This window comes from Corvus hawaiiensis, chromosome 5 (genome assembly GCF_020740725.1).
Source record: "Corvus hawaiiensis isolate bCorHaw1 chromosome 5, bCorHaw1.pri.cur, whole genome shotgun sequence".
Taxonomy (NCBI): Eukaryota; Metazoa; Chordata; class Aves; order Passeriformes; family Corvidae; genus Corvus; species Corvus hawaiiensis.
Window position 1 is genome coordinate 39,171,708 of NC_063217.1, and position 17,941 is coordinate 39,189,648.

At 39.4% G+C, this 17,941-nt stretch overlaps 1 protein-coding gene across 4 annotated transcripts in view; it reads right to left on the bottom strand.

Moving 5' to 3' along the window:
• Positions 1–17,941, bottom strand: part of CLCN3 (chloride voltage-gated channel 3) — a 65,962-nt gene that overhangs the window by 26,969 nt on the left and 21,052 nt on the right. For 2 of the 4 annotated variants that reach the window (XM_048305381.1, XM_048305383.1), the window contains exon 1: positions 10,599–10,801. The exons of the other annotated variants lie outside the window; for them this stretch is intronic. In XM_048305381.1, the coding sequence (XP_048161338.1) occupies positions 10,599–10,680 (82 nt within the window). In that variant the 5' untranslated portion in view covers positions 10,681–10,801. Of the gene's footprint in view, positions 1–10,598; positions 10,802–17,941 lie in introns of those variants that run through there. 4 annotated transcript variants of the gene reach the window in all.

Below are 17,941 nucleotides of genomic sequence, written 5' to 3' on the forward strand. Positions count from 1 at the left end.
ATGCCACAGAAGGCAAAGAAGAGTTGAGAGTTGTATCACAAACAGTAACATATTATTTTATGCATATCACAACGTGCTGAATTGGAATTCCCTGCAGGGGATTATCAGAGATGGCACCCCATTAATTGCACCTGACCCACAGCAGAACTTGGAGTAGACTACAAAGGATGGTCACTGTCTAGACACAGTAAAAATCCCACTGAAACTATGACAGGTTCCTACTTTGCCAACAGTTGCTGGCACACCAAATACTGGAATATAAGTGATTATGTATGATGGGGAAGAGACACAGAACAAGATATGAAGTTGAGAGGAGGTTTTGTTGAATACAGAGCTGCTGTGAATGCCTGATGAAACTGAATAGCTGTAATCTTGTACCAAGTGAGAAAACAGGCAGCAGTTAGTGTGGTAGAAAAGCATCCTTTCAGGGGACCATGAAGAGGACAACTCTACAAAATCTGATGCTCTGTATCTAAGATACAGAAGTCTGAGATGACACTCTCCTGCTAGTATTATGATCTATGTAGTATATAATTTTTCTAAAGGAGATTTTAGAGAAATAGACTTTTACTAAGACTCAACACTTTTCTAAGCTTTCACTTCCCTTTCTACCCTTCCTTCTCTAGCTAGCACTTCATACAGCAAAATGCTCCTTTCAGCTCGGAAGATAATGATTCTCATCAGTATAAACACACAAATTCTCACCATTTACTCCCAGTTTCAAAGTGCCATTAAATGTATTTTCAATGCAGTAAGTTTTGTTACAACCCATACCAGAATACAAATATTTCATCACAACATTCTAACCATCGGGCAGGAAATCATCATTACATAGATAAATTGTAGCACTTAGCAAACCTTCAGAAATTGCTTACCCTTCCTTCCTCTCCCTCTTCCCCAGTCCTCAAGTTTCAAGACACTGTCTCAGGCTACATGCCTTTCACCAAAGCGCAATTTTGGTCATAAAAACCACAACAAGCACTTAGTACACAAGATGTATAGGCACAGCCCCTAGCTACAGTAAGAGAACACTTCTGATGCTCATATGTAGACACCTAAGCCATTCTGGAGCTATAAAGTAAAGCCTTTTTGTTACATATGAGTTTGCTTAAGTTTTTATGAGACTGGGAAGCTAATGGTAAAAGTGGCATGCAGAGCTGCTATTACAAACTAACCTGTGTCATTAGAGAGAGGGAAACAGTAATATACTGATCCTCTCAGAGACTTAGTACAACTCATAAGAATGCTTATAAAGGAAACACAGTCTTTCCACACTTTGCAAAAATAAGCCAAAATCACAGAATAGTTTAGATTGGAAGGGACCTTAAAGATCATCTAGTTCTTGGGCAGGGACACCTTTCACTAGACAGGTTACTCAAAGCCCTATCCAACCTGGCCCTGAACACTTCAGGGATGGGGCATCTACAGCTTCATTGGGCAACCTGTTCCAGTGCCTCATCACCTTCACAGTAAACAATTTCCTTCAGTATCTAATCTAAAACTACTCTCAGTTTGAAGCCATTCCTCCTTGTCCTGTCACTACACGCTCTTGTAAATAGTCTTTCTCCATCTTTCTTGTAGGCTCCTTTCAGGTACTGGAAGGCAGCAATTAGATCATCCCAAAGCCTCCTCTTTTCCAGGCTGAACAAACCCAGCCCTCTCAGCCTTTCCTCATAGGAGACGTGCTCCAGCTCTCTGACCATGTTGGTGTCCCTCTGCTGGACTTGCTCCAACAGGTCGATGTCCTTCCCGCACTGGGGACCCAGAACTGGATGCAGCACTGCAGGTGGGGTCTCAGCAGAGTGGAACAGAGGAGAAGGATCCCCTCCCTCTCCCTGCTGGCCACACTGCTTTGGATGCAGCCCAGGACACGTTTGGCTTTCCTGGCTGCAAGTGCACATGGCCGGGTCACATCCAGCTTCTCATCCACCAACATCCCCTTGTGCTTGGTCTTGTTAAACCTCATGAGATTCCCACGGGCTCACTTCTGGAGCTTGTCCAGGTCCCTCTGGATGGTATCCTATCCTTCAGGAGTGCCACCTGCACCGCTCAGCTTGGTGTCATCTACAAATTTGCCAAGGGTGCACTCAATCCCTTCATCTGTGTCACTAATGAAGATATTAAATAACACCAGTCTCAATACCAACCCCTGAGGGACACCACTTGTCACCTATCTCCATCAAGACTCTGAGCCATTGACCACTACCCTCTGGATGTGACCCTCCAAGCAATTTCTTACCCATCTAATAACCTATTCATTGAATCCATCTCTGTCCAGTTTAGAAAGAAGGATGTTGTGGGGGAGTATGTCAAAGGCTTTACAGAAGTCCAGATAAACAATATCTGTAACTTCCCTTTTTCACTGTCATAGAAGGCCACTGGGTTGGTCAGGCAGGAGCCTTGGTGAAGCTGTGCTATCTGTCCTGAAATCTCAACATGTAACTGCTGTGAGCTGCTGCAAGCTTCTAGGCAGTAAGCTTCTAGACAAAAAAGGCAACATGCTTTTTCAGGAAAAAGAAACTCTTCTGGGGGATTCAGTCACCGTAAGTCTTGAATGAACTACATTCTAGAAAGGCAGCTGACTTTTGTTACCCTTCCATGCATGTAATTCCAAGCCTTGAGCACAATCCTTTCTCAGCAATCAGCTCTGGTATTGCTGAAGTACTGCTTCAACTGAAGTTGTTAAAAAAAATTTTAAAAATTGCACAAAGTTAAAAGAAAAACTGTAATAAGCATTAAGGTTAGCATTAAAACACTGTACTTTGGGACACCTGATGAGAATGAAGTACAACAAAAACAAAAATGCCACACAAATGAAACCAGAATAAGTGGATTCCAACACCATAAAAAAGCTTTTATTTCTGAAGAAGTGAAGGATTTTTTTCTTCTCCTTTTTTTTTTTTAATTTTAATGAGAATGTAAAAAATGCAGTCAAAAATTGCTTGAGAAGGTACTATGTCTGACAGAAAATAAACAGTCCTTACCATATTGCTCTCCTGCACTTCTCTCTGCTCAGTGGCTGTTGGGTCCCAACACTGATCCAACCTCCTGCTTTGCCTAGCTAGTTTCTCCTGATGGAACCACTAGGAAAAAAACTTACAGAACTAATATTTTGCTATACTCACAGAAGCTGCTTTATATATCACAGATTCCTCCTAGCCTTTTGTCCCTCACTAAGGCAAGGAATATCTCTTCTTTCATATTTTATAGATGTGCCTCATACAAGAAGTATTCAATCTCGATTGATGTTGGAACTATGATAAACATGACAGAAGCTGATTTATGTAGATTACACACAGCATTCTTAAGGCCACGCACAGTATTTTTAAAGGCTGCCTTACCTCCTGCACCAGTAATCCCATACTGCTTTGTCTTTTTTCAACTCAGGAGATTTCTTTCAAATTTGAAAGTAACCCTGGGCAACATGCAGCTGATGAAAGGTGGGGCTTTTAAAGAAAAATATCTGGTAAGTTTATAGTTAATTTATTTCACACAAGAAAGGGGTTTTGCAACATACATGATGCTCCTGATTCGCGCACAGCTGTTTAACAATCCTCCCCAACTCTTTCCTTGTAGGCAGTACTCCTTTTTTTCTCATAAAAATAATGCGAAGAGAAACACTAAGATTTAAGACAAATGCTCCATCCTGGGTAGTCAAATGATGCACGACAGATTTTTATGTGCTAATCCACCATGTGATGATCTGAAGAATTACCCATTATCACCTAGAGAACGAATCCGCACAGCTACACCCTCGCAAGAGAATAAGGTACAGAACTGAAACATGAACAGGCCTCAAGAGGGTGGCTCTGAGAGTTAACAAGAGACCATAATCTTATGATAAAGCTTAAGACCCCTTCTATATACTACATAGCACGTGATATCCATCTTCTGAATGCACATCACAAAGTACACCATTGTCTCAAACTGAGCCTGTATTACCTTATTCCATTTTAAGAAATGAGACACACCTCTCCAGTCAAAACTACACAGTAAGACTGAGCTGATCTAATTGACTGCTGCCACACAAAGAGTAGATCTTGCTCCCCCTTTTTCTCCCTGCCATTCTTGGTCACACACTCCCACTCACCCTTCAATCAGCTCTGTCACTCTTGATATGACTGCACAGTAAACCAAGCCAACACGCTAATCCAACTAAGCAGACAAAACTAACAACAAAAAAATCTGCCATTATATGGAACTGGAATCAAGTTACTGTGCTGTTGGAGAAAAAAACAGAGCCAGTAGAAGCGCAAGAACTGAGAGAATAGATGGGGAACAACAAGTTCACCCCCTTCCATAGAAACAAACTGTCAGACTAGTTATCCTGAAATACATAAGTGCACACTTGGGGTCTTGTTAGATTTTAATTACAACTTTCTGCTGGAAACAACTCAAAACTATAAATATTAATGTCCATACACTATACAGTAACATCTATTTCACAGAGTTCAAAACTCTCAAAGGTTTAGAAACATTCCAGAGTTGTGAAAACAACAACAGATAAACAATGTCAATGCTGTATTCAGTCGCAGAGCAATAACAGGACCTAATTTCTCAAAGGTATTCCTCTACAAGCTATGTAATTGCTAACTCTTACAGCAAGAATAGTTACTGCTGCTCACCCATCCCTTTTTCTAAACAATGCACAACTACACAGCATTCCCCTCAGCTGCTGTTCTATGGCTGACAGCAGTGCAACATGTCTCATCTGGGCTACTCCCAGCAGCGTGAAAGGAGGAGGGAAAAAAATAAATGCACCTCTGTGAGTGAAAATGAAGTTAGTCAGATTACAGTAAAGGCTGGAATAAGCTCCCCCTGACATGACCATCCAAATCTGCTGAGTGTTAAAATCAGCAGGGGCTGTAGCTTTCCAGAGGCCAGATAACTAATCCAAGGCTTTGCTTCACCCGTGTGTCCTTGAGTATTAGGTGGCAAGGGGAGTGGAGGCAGGGAAGCGCCCTGCGTGCAACGCACACCGTAAGGATCACACGCTTGTAACAAAGAAGATTTGTATACACGAGGTATGTGTCAGCGCCTCAGCTTCTTTCTGCCTCCATATTCAGACCTCAAAATATGAGGCTTTCAAGAAACGATCATCAGTTTATTTAAATTTGTCTGTAACCACTCAAAAAGAGTCATTAAGCACTATTTCCTTTTCCTGGCTAGAAGTAATTTTTAAATTTCAGAATCAGAAGTACAGCACACAATGCCAGTGTTATTTGCTACTGTTGATCATTAACGATGCTAAAGTCTTTGCAATCAAGTAATACATTCCACTTTGTGTGCAACTAAGAATTTTCAGCATCTCTTTCAGTTAGCTCTTCTAACTGCATCAAAGGCTTTCAAGCACAAATTGGTCTCTGCATTACAATCAAAATGCATATAAAATTGACACAATTATATACACACAAACTGGAAAAAATCGGCTGGAAAAAATCTGATAAATGGGAAACAGGAAGACTTGGAACAAGTTTTGAAGAACAAGGAAAAGAAATAAAATGATTTATCAAAGTACTGCATAATACCCTCCATTTTGTCTGCCCCCAAAGAGATCTGGGTTTGAAAATAACCTTTTAAAAAGAAGGAATCAAATCAAAGTTCAATAGTAGAACCTCGGAGTTAAACCTAGGCTTTTGAAGATTTGTGTCCACCACAAATGGACAGGAAAGGGGAGGAAAAAAAAAAAGCCTAAGCGCTGGCTTTTCACTTTAGGTGAAACAAACATTTCTGTTTCTATGATGCAGCAAATAAAAAAAAAAGGGTTTATTGTTACGGATTTCTTTTCTTGTAGTCATAAAGGCAGATGGACTATGTTTATTTAATTATGTCTATGATAAATAGGGACTTCAGATATGCAAGTGAAAAGTTATTGAGATCCGTCCACTACTAAATTTACAACTTATATTTAGGATGAATAATAAGGGAGGAGATGAGAAAAATAGAAGGTATAAAAATATATAAAGTTAGATAAAGCAAACATTGCAAAAGGGAAGTCATCTATGATCTAAGAATGACCAAGGCCATAAGAGTCAGAACAACAGAAATTTAGATAATTAGATTTCTAAGTGCCACTGCTGCATGTACTTAAGAGCAACTTATTTATATGTTGTTTTAGAGGGTAAAGTCAAGATGCTACAAAAATAATAATTCTGCTAATATGATTATCCCAATCAGACCATATTCAGGCCCAAGGAGGGCATAATCTTGGTCTGTTCATTAGCTTTCTAATATCTCAAATAAAAATACATTAAAAAATTATTTCCAAAATTGAGAAACATGCTTAATAGAGAACCTTACCAGTTATACAGCACATGCAGACAGATAACCTGCAACTACCTAAATGAACTGTAGTTACATCTGATGGTACTTTATTTTAATCATCAAAGGCAAATATGCTAAACTCATAATTGAAAATCCTTATCCCTCTTTTATACTAGGAACCTTAAAACAAAGCACAGCAGAAATTCAGTGCCATAATTATGCTGAGTTTCTCCAAGTTAGAGAATGATAATAATCTTGATCACCTTTTCTGTTGTGAACATGCAATTAATCTAGAAATTAATTTTTTAACTCTCCCTCTGCTACTAATAAAATTTCAGAGTCAAGCTCTAGCTCTGAGCATGTGTACATAACTTTCACACCCATTTACTTCAAAGGTCACAATGGTAATGACTCTTGATTTATTACAAATTCTCAAACATAAAAGGCCCTTAAGCAGAAATGCCCTAAAATCCCAAAGTATAACTTTTATCACTTAAGAAGATCTGAACTGGCTCAGTATGCATCTGACAGAAAGTCTTCCTAAGATATTATTAAATATTCTCTATCCCACATCTTACAGTAACAGGTGAGGCTGCAGGTGGCTGAGAGGTTTCTCCAATGTTTCTATTAGTATTGCCTAAGCAAGAGAAGTTGCACTTTCATGACTAGTGCACAATAAATGAAATTGTGACTCATTTTGTCTCCCAAAAAAAATTAGGTTTACTAAAACTAAGTCATCAGTAAATCTGGCATGTTCTTTATCTATGTAATTTTCACATGTCCTGGCTACTGACTCAATCACAGACTACTAATGAAACAAAATTTCATTAATTTTGCTTGAGGACTTCCAATTTCTTAAATCTAAGATGTGTTTATGCATTTGTAGCAAATAACTGGGAGTCAACAACACTTGTGCCTACTGAAGACCAAGTCTTCCTTGGTCTGGTAGCCTGGCCACTATACATGTAGTGCTATTGCTCAGATTTCAAATTTTTGAAGTGTGGTAAAATGAATTCTTATTTAGGAATTTAAAAAAGAGGGGCAGGGGGGAGGGTATCAAAGAGTGTGAGCATGTATGTGAATAGCTGGAAGACAAGCAAGATACTGATCATTCTGAACTTTCAAAAGGATCAAGGTAGTAAATATGATACAAAAATAAATCCAAGGGCAACACAAGTAATTTATTTACGCGACATATGTTCCAGTATATGGTTTGTTATATGAAAAATTCCTACAAAAATGTACATGTCAGTCACTTGGGATATATGCAATCCTAAATCAGAACTTTTAAACCCTTCCTGAGAAGTAGTATTTTTAACTCTTTTACTTAGTAGAGAAGAGACCAGAAGTGAACTGTGCTCCTGAAGTTTTATTTCAGTGTGTCAGGGAGGATAAGGAGGTCTGGAATGATGCATTTAGTATGACATAAAAAGAAGTCTTAGGACCACACAAGTCAAAGGAACTCCTGGCATGAAGTATGCAATAATATCTGTTTAGTTTTTGGGGGTTTTTTTTGTTTTTTTTTTAAAGAGATAATAATGAGTAATCAACATAAAAGATAAACACAATTAACAAATACATATTTTTAAATCTTTCCATTTGATGTTCCACAGTGTATTTGCACTGAAAAAAAATCTTCTTAATGCAAGCTAACGGATCAGGCCTTTAATAATAATGTATTATAATAGTTTGTATTTCATCTCACTGAACATTAGTGAAGGCCGTTAATTAAACCTCAAAGGCCCCTGATGATTTAAACAGCCATTTCATAATTGCTGAGGTACAGCTACTTTGAGAGAGCCACTGCAGTCAACTAGTGCAACAAATGCTTTGATGTTACAAAACAATTTTGCATGATGTGAACATTACTCTGCAGGACATAAGAGTTTTCAGTATGTGAATAAGGCAAAAAATCTCCCTGCCTTTAACAATTAAGTCTGCTTTCTCAGAATATCTTTACTCATGTTCTCTGAGCTTGTTATTACAGTGCCCTGAAATCTACATAAGAGGAAAATAAAAATCTTGGTAGTGCACAAAACAATGTCAAGAATTTACTTTCAAGTTCTGGCTTTGTCTGCTAGCATTTTAAGCTTTATTTTAATAGCTGAATCACAGCAACAGACTACTGTGGCATTGTAAGCCAGCAGGAAATACAAATTTTGGTTACATCTATGGAACAAACGGGTCTGGAGGCATCTTCTTATGAGACATATGCACTTGCGAAATTCAGACTTCCAGGAGATTATGGTGACACTATTCAGATTTTGTTGTTGTTGTTGGGGTTTTTTTTAATCTAAACTTACTATAGCAAGTCCAAGAAGCACCACTAGCATTTGTTTTGAAATATAGTATTAGAATATGGGAAGCACAAGCCCTAAAAGAATTCAGTGAAACTGTAAAAATGACAAGTCACAACTGGGAATTGTATTGCTGGTCCCCAGCAGTGTCACCACAATGAAACTACCTAGTTGAATCCTCCACTGTTTTCATTACAGTATTTGCAAACGTTATGTTTAACAGCAGTACTCCAGGGTGCCATACACCACTCTGCACTGCAAATATCTTTTTGTATTGTAAAAATCAACTAAAACCTGTTAATTTCTAGGAATATACAGTGGATCACATTTCAATGTCTAACTGTAACTGCAGAGTCTCAAAGTGTCATGTTAGGGCTGTTTTGCAGTTCTCGTATTTAAATCTACCTACAAATCGAAACTCACAGCACAGTTGAGGTTGGAAGGGATCTCTGGAGGTTATCTTGTAGAAAACCCCTGCTCAAGCAGGGCCACCTACAGCTGTTCTCCCAGGACCATGTCCACACAGCTTTTGTGTATCTCTGAGGAAGATTTCACAATCTCTCTGAGTGAGCTGTTACAGTGCTCCGTCAAGCTCGAAGTAAAAAAACTGCTTCCTGATGTTCAGAGGGCACCTCCCATGCTCAGTCTGTGTCCATTGCCTCTGGTCCTGTCACTGGGCACCACTGAGAAGTGCCTGTCTCCACCTTCTTTGCACTTTCCCTTCAGGTATTCAGCCTTGATAAGATCCCAAATTTGCATTTTGCAAATCTTCTAAGAAAATACCTGCCTCAGTTTCTCAGAAGTGGTTCTAAAATCTGACTTAGAGAACTATATAACACTTGCTATATAATAATGATCTGGGCAGTGTAAAATTTGCCTATCTAAAATAAACTGTATTGGAACTTGTTGATATTCTTAAAATATGCTGAAAAACATTCTAAGAATCGTAAAAAGACAACAAATAACCTTCTATGTAAACTATTAAAATACAGATAAAATATTAGATGAAAATAAATTATGAGTTAATTTATTTATAGAAATAAGAGTTTGCAAGGACATGCAAACCAATAAATTACATCGAAAAAAAGAATCATTTTATGTAAATCGTATCTTTGTTCTCAGCCTACCTCCTCTCTAATGCCTTCGCTAGCAGCTATAAATGTTGATAACGTTCTAATTTTAGATAGGCCAATTTAAACAAAACTACGAATTCACTACATTCATTGTTTTAAGCACCACATTGTGATCATGCAATCGAAACAAGAAAACATATCCTCAGAATTTGAAGGCATAACTTTTATTCCTACTGCAACTTCTCAGGACAAAACCAAATCTTTATACAATGTATTCTGCTTTAAATTTGCAGTGAGAAACAAAATGTAAGCTCAAAAGAGGACTTTTTCCCCCGAACACCGATAACACTTTTTCTTAATCTGCTTCCTTACAAGCAACAGTGTAATGAACCTACCCTAAAGTACCAGTTCCTTATGAGTTCATCAATATTTGCTGAGCTGACACACAGCCATTGCAGAGCTTTCCCTTCGCATATCAAAGACGGCAACAACGGGTCAAGTCTAAAACCAGGTACGGAAACTTCAAAGCCAGACAAACACTGTTCCTATTCATGTTAGTGGAAGGTAGGTAAATATCCTATTTAATAACTCTAGCCAATTTGGTCATAGTCAAACACAAATACAGTTTTTGGAGGGGTTTTTTTTCTGCACGAGATAGCTTTATTGATTAAAAAAACACACACAAAAAAACCGAGAGAGAGAGCGAAAGGCAAGCCTGCCACATATCGAAGATGGAGTCACAGGGCGATGAGATGTGAAGCAGGACTGATCTGCCTGCAGAGAAAACAATCCCCGACAACACAGGAACCAGCAGAACAGAATTTTCCTCCTACAAAAGGCATCGGGCAGGCGAAACAAAGCTGTGCCATAATTAGCAAGCCTTTACGTCCCTGTTTCCAATGTGGACAGCGGTCCCGCACGTACAGCTATGCAAACAAGTAACCCAAACGCCAATCCGGCATACCTCGTTTATGCAACTCCCGGAGCGGAATGCCGTCTCCTCCCCCTCCATCGTAGGGCAGATACGGATCCGAAGAGACATCCATGGACGTGACGAAGGCGAGGCCCGCCTGCCGGCTCAGGAGGGCCGCGGCATCGCTCACGCAAGGGCGGCCGCGGGGGCCGCTGCCATGTTCGCCCGGGCCCGGCCTGCGCCGCCGCCGTGGCTCTGCAGCGCCGGGCTCTGCGGAGCGGGCTCGGCCCCGCCGCTGATGTCAGCGCGGGGCGGCCCCGCCACCTGCGCCTCCCGCCCGCCACACGGACGCGGCTCCGGCCGCACGGCGCGGCGAGGGCACGCACAGAACGCCTGGCGGCAGAGGGGGAAAGCGCCCGCTGCCGCCCGCGGGAGAGCCGCCCTCGCCGGGGCGCGGGGTCCCGTCCCCGCCCGGCCGAACGGCGGAAGGGATGCGCTCGCACAGGTGAACCCGCCAGCGCGGCCACCTTGTCAACAGGTGAACGGTGGGGCCCGGCTCAGAAAAACAGGCAAACCTGCCCCGAAAGAGCTGCCCTTAGTTCCTGCACCTTTCTGGAGCCACGCCTGCCGACGCTTCTAAACACCTATAATCTCATTTTATCTGGAAGGGAAGATTCATGCATTGCTGGAGGCTGGGGAGAAGCCTCTTTCCCAGGCATTTCATTTACTCCTTTCAAACATCAAAACAATCACCTCCAAGGAACAACAACATAACGTGCCAATAGTCAATCCCTCTGCTCCACAGGATCAGTTCACCCCACTTTGACCAACCCCCTCTCCCCCCATTCATGTAGAAATTTCAGACCTATAGCAGTGACTGACAGATTTGAACATGTCATTAAAAAAATTAAAACAAGAATTTAATTATATATCTAACTAAAATGGTGTCGTGTCTCTCTCTTTTTTTTTGGGTGATTATTCTGGTATTACAACTGTGTAACATCCTTACTCACACTACAAAGCTTGGGGTGGGGGTGGAAGAAAACGTAATAAAAACAAGTCCACACTTAGCTTACATTACTCTACACATTGACAAATTGGTCTGAGTCCCTTAAAAGTCACAGGCTCAAAATAGACAACAACCCACACGAATGCTAACCAAGGCATTCATGGGATGCATCATCAAGCAGTGGCTGTTACAGCACTGGCAAAGCCCAAGCACTTCAAACAGCCGGCATCTAAAGACAGGAAATCTTAAACTGACTACATGCTTCCATTTGAAGCACATATTATTACATATTGAACCATATACTATTTTATGTTTAATGTATGATCTTGTCCTGGTCCTATCTTGCAAATGCTGATAAGAAAAATTGATAAGAAAGCTACTTTACATGAGATTTCCATAGCTGGTCCAGTGGTAATGAAATACATACGGAAGGTATGCATATTGTTTTTCCTTTTCTTCCCCTTCAGCAGGTAGCAAAGTTAAATACATTGTGTGCCATTGCTGCACCAAGGCCCAGCTTTAGTTTCATTCACACAGCAAACAAGGAATTAATTTTACTGTGCATGCCTTTGCACCTCTCTTAAGTATGACAGACAGTTATTTTAGTTTTCAAATGCATTAGTTTCTTAAATAATTTTCCAAGTATGTTCTTAGCGAAGTAACTTCTTTTATAAGCCAATGTTACAAGCTGTGTACTGCAAATGATCATTCTGAGGACAGAGTAAGACATAAAGAAATGTTATAGGCTTGTAAATATACTAAATGCTAAAAATACGGCTCCAGTACAAATACTGAGAAAATGCTGGTATCTCTATAGGTGGAAAAACAAGTGAGAAAAGGGGGGAAGGAAATGAGCATATAGCAAAATATATTTCAAAACCTTAAAGACTACCTTATCTCCAAGACAAAGGGAACCCTTGAGCCACAGATACGTAATTCTAAAAACCACACAGCTCCATTTGCTATCATCTATACAAACAAATGCTTTTTGAAGAGTGGCCTCCCACAACCTTTTCAACAAAAAACCCAGAATCTTTAAGATCTTGCACATCCAAAACTTTCAGAGCCATTATGCATTATCATCATTTATTTTTGTCTGTGAGAAAACAAATCTAAGCACCTCTTAACTTTAAATTATCCATATCCCTTATTTCTAGAGAAGTACAACAGAAATCCCTGAGCATTCTCAATTCCTTACCTCAACAGAATCTGGATGCAGTCTGTAATCTTATTGTAAGACTCTAAATAAAAAGTTATTCACAGCAGGAAGCAATACAACAGTTTCTGTAACCTGAAGCAAGAATTATTAGAGAATGAACTGTTAGTGCATTTATTATATGTTGATTACAGATGACAACACTATAAATTCAACTTCATACTTGCGAGAATATGAAATAAAGGATATAAAGGACTTTTATTAATAAAGTCTGGAAGATTACCTCTACTTTAAGAGTTTGATGTGGTTACTGAAAGCCTGGTATGTCTTAGAACTGAAAATAAAAATCAGTTACAGCAAAGAAATGGCTCACTTGCTGGCCTAAACCTGTTCATTGGACTAAAGCACACACGGGATTTCCGCACAAGACTGAAATCCAGTTTGAGATGGAAAAGGTGAAGGATATAACTTGTTGGAGACCATACCTCATGAACTGTGGATATGAGGGAAAGTCCTGACAAGAAGTCTGCAGTGTAAAATAGATACAACTTCATATTTGCTACATGAAATTTCAAGAGTCCACCTAATATTAAGTTGCAGCAGCTCTTCAAAGGTCACTGCTTATGGACTGGCTGCCAAATATAGTCCTTTGTCTACTCTTAAAAAGCAGAGCAGTAATTTTCCCTTCTCAGTTACCAGCAGCTTGTGTTCTCATTGCTCATACCTACTACCACTGTGTGTATTCCCTTTCCTACAATACCATGAAAGGTGGTTTTAATTTTTGTGTTGTTTTGGTTTTCTTAAGAAAGAAAGAAAGAAAGATACTGTGCATATTAATGTGACAAGCAGTCTTTTTTTTTTTTTTATATCTAAACACCTATACAATTTAATCTTTCCAAATTATTCTTTTTCTACCTTATCTGAAAAGTCCATGGCTTGAACTGTCTGACAATTTTATATTCCAAAGAGTATGTCAGTTATTTCTGTTGTGAAGTTCAGCAACTTTCAAAATTATAGTTAGTGAAACGGTGCCTCCAGATAACTATGTATTTTGGGTATTATGGAGTACAAAATATTATGAACACTTGTTGTAAGGCCTAAAGCGAGTTTAACAATAGCCTTATTTTAAATGGCCGAGAGCCCCTCGAAATTGCCAGTTTACTACATAGAACAGCTCACACGTAAACAGCAGGTTTGTACAGCAGCTTGCTTTCCAAATTCCATCGCAGTAATTATAGACTAAGGTCTCAATCCCAGAAACCCTCCATGCCCAAATAACTTCACACATCTGAATGTTCCCATTGTTCTATGTAGGCACATGCTGTGGTTAACCATAACTTAGATGAACCTGTCTTTGCAGAAGTCCATTGTTCCGAAACTTTTGGAATGTACACAGGTGACACACCTTTAAGGCATACTAAGAATGACGAAAGACACTTTTATCCTCTCTCCATACCTTATCTTTTCCAGTTTAGGGAAAGAAAAGAATTGTATTTAAGACAAAGTATCTGACAATATAAGAACAACTCAGAGGTTATACAAATCAGATACACCCAGGGAAATGTGTTTTGAAGAGACAAAACAAGGCCAGCAAAAAGAAGGGCAGTACCACAGAGGTATGACAGCCTGATTACCCAAGGCTGAAGGGAAGACCTTAACTCTGACACACTTCCCACCATTTCATATTAAAAGGTAAGCTCGGTTTAAAGAAGACAGCCAAGCACCTTGTTACATATAAAACAAACATGCTCTCATATTCCCCAATTACTTGGTTTATTTTGGTGACAGACTTTGTCGCACCAAATAACGAAAATCAAACCATGCCTTTTATGAAATTAAAAATATAAGTTTGGGGATGCTGAATGATTTCATCCGCATAATAACAGATGCCAAAAACGTGACTGATAATTACAAACATTTGTGTGACTGATGCAAAAGATTTTTGTGACTCTTAACTGTCACTTTTCTTTCCTATTATTATTCAAAACTAAATCTTCTCTTTCAGCAGAGCTAGAAAATAATGTTCTCTTGAAAAATGCTACACATACAGCACTTACCAAAGTGGCTACCATCTCCAACCATTCTGAAGAATGTAACTCATATGTGCCTTCTGTTGAAGAGTGGGCATGAAAGCATCCATTTAGAATAGAGTGCCCAAAGTATATATAAAATGTCTCAAAACACACCGTGCCTCATTACTCTTCCTTCTGGCTTTAGTCTCCTACCTTTTCTCCCAATTTCTTCTTTCATTTACCCTTTTCTCAAACCATGCAGCCAAATTAAGCCCAGCCTGACTTCTTTCAATGTCTCAGTTTACTATCTTGCAGCCCTTTTAGCCTGACTTTGTTCATTCCACATAAAATCATACAACTTTCTCATATGGGTCACACAGAGCCTGCTGTGAGAGTATGAAAGCTGATAAAAAGACAAGCACTATTCTCAGTTCTAGAACCCAGGCATGGACCAGGATGCAACCACAGAAAACAAGGAGGAGGAGAAAAGAGAGAAAAAAAGTACAGTTATATATTGCTTCAAATTGATACACAGTAAAAAACAAGGATAAATTATTTTAGAAATATTTAGAAATCAGTCTTGAACTTCATTCCTCCATTAGCAGTATATAGAATTCTGTCCTTGATCAGTGTATCAGGCTATGTATAGAAGACTCTTCTAAGCTGTTACCATTGCCACCTCATCAAAAGCCTCAATAGGGCAGACAGATAACAAGAGGAAAAATTTTAGACCAAATGTAATGTAAAAGCAGAAGAAAACAAATTTATAGCATATGCTGTTGAGTAGTTGAAGGCAGATGGGGTTTAAGTAACACAGAAATAAAAAAACCCAGAAAAAGTACATAGCAGTAATACACAATAAGATTTTTCCCTGCTTGCATTTTATTATACAGAAAAAAATAGCTTCTTAATCACAGTTTCTTTTTTCATAATTGCTTGTTTCCCACACATTAGTTATTTAATTTTGCTCACAATCATTTCACCCACTAGAGAACACTTTACTCCAGGTTCTCACCTAATAAACTCACTTTTTCACTGGCCAACCACAGGTTTTTGAACTATACTCCTACAGTTTTGTGTAACTTCCAGTGGTGCTTTCATTCACTGTCCAGACACAGAAGGTGGTAACTGAAGTCAAACCCAACCAGCACACAAAATGCAGTAGAACAGGTCATATAACCACAAGCATGTTGTGTAATCAATTCTGAGACTGACTTCCCCTGAGGGAAGCTGAACCTTCACTCCCAATCAGGGAAACAGCAGCAAAGGCTTCCCACTGCCATGCAAAACTTCAGGGCAGAAGAAAAAATAGACTTAAAAATATTACCACCTAATATTACCACCTAAAACCAAAAGTAAACTGGGGGAAAAAAAAGTATGGTCCCTTAAGACTGGTTTGACATCTTGGCCCAAAACACTGAAATCAAGACTAGGCCTCAGTTTTCTTTTCACTTCTTTCTGGGCCTGCCCGTAACACTACTTAATGTGTAACCCAATGAGGCTGGAAGAAAATACTTGGCATCAACAGACCACATATAGCTACCAGCTGTGAGAGGTGCATGTTAGTCTTCTTAGTCTTTGGGGTTTTGTTTTGTTTGGGGGGGTTTTTTTTTGCTTTTTTTTTTGGGGGGGGGGTGGTTGGTTGGGGTTTGTTTTGGCTTTTGTTTTTTTGTTGTTTTTTTTTTTTTAATTGATCAGTTTTACACTGGTATTAGAAATATCTACTTCTACTGTATTAATCACATGAGGAGGACTTGGAAGAAAAGGAAGCTATTTTCTGCAAACAAGTTGCTCTCTCTGTCTCTAAGAGCCTCTTAAATACTTTCTATATTTTTTCTGTACTTTTTGTTTACAGGGTAGGCTTTTACTAAGAAAATAAGTACTGCTGCATTTTCACCTTCGCATATGTGCTCTCTTCTCACACTCCAATCTGCTAAAGCTGTAGTTACAATGCATCAACAGGAAGATTTGGCATCCTTCCCTGAAGTTCACTTCTTTCTCAGACTAGCCAAAATTGTGCTACAGAGATGGTTCTATTTTTCCTCATACCTAAATGCATATAAGGATATAGGTCTTACCTGCTCCATTGCCCTTCTTCTGTTTTAGGGTTGCTTACCGTTGGCCATTATTTCCAACTTGGTGTTCAAAGTATAACGCAGGGGATAAAATTATAGCACCAAGGGACACCACTGTCCTGGTTCTGGCCCGGGTCAGCAGGAGGGCATGACCAAGACATTCCATACCACTTCATGTCATTGCTGGGGCAGGGAAATGGGACTCTCTCTCATTTCCAAGAAAAAGGGTATTCCTTTCCAGTTAGGAAATCATGGCTGCAGTAGGGCTCAGTCAGGTCAGGCTCTGAGGTGAGCTTTTTGCATGTGAATCATTCTCTTTTTTTTGTATACATTTGTTATTATTATTGTTCCTGTTACTGTTCGTTTTATCTCATTGTTGTTTCCAGTAAATTGTTCTTATCTCAAGCTGTGATTTTTTGCCTTTTGTTCCTCCAATTCTGCTCTCCATCGACCCATGGGGGTGGCAGGAGTGGGGGGAAGGTGGATCAAGTAGTGTGGTTTGGAAGGTCTCCATGGAGAACTAAACTGGGGACTACCACTCATAAACCACAATGTTAAGATTACCTTCCATCTTAGAGATATTACATCTTCTTCATAAATAAATAAGCTTTGTGAACATAGCACCAACAGCAATTCTGTATGTTGTTAATACAAAATACTACACCATGCCAGGTATGTTTGAATTCCATTAATTCAAATATAGGCTCAGTATTTAGTAGTGGTCAGAATAAACTTATTCTATTTCTAGGGCATGCCCATCCTCCAAATGCTGTGTGAAGTTCTGACCCCTCCCCTAAATTAGAGATATTACAAAGGGTTCAGAAAGGGGCAGTGAAGAGGATCTAAAGGATGGGATACCTACAAGGTCCAACCAAGCAAACAAGAAGACCTTAACCTGAAAAAGAGATAACTGAGGAGAAGAAAAAATAAGTAGCAATGGAAATAAAAATTTCACCATCTGTTCTAATAACAGTGACAGCACCATGTAATTCATGTATTAATCCTTGTTAGTTTCTAGATGCATATGGCCACTGCATGATAGGCTTATCAGGGTATGTGTATTTGGCATGACAATCAAGTCATCCTAGTTTCAGGTCACCCTGTCTTAATTTCATATCAAACCTTTTCCTACCAACAGCAGT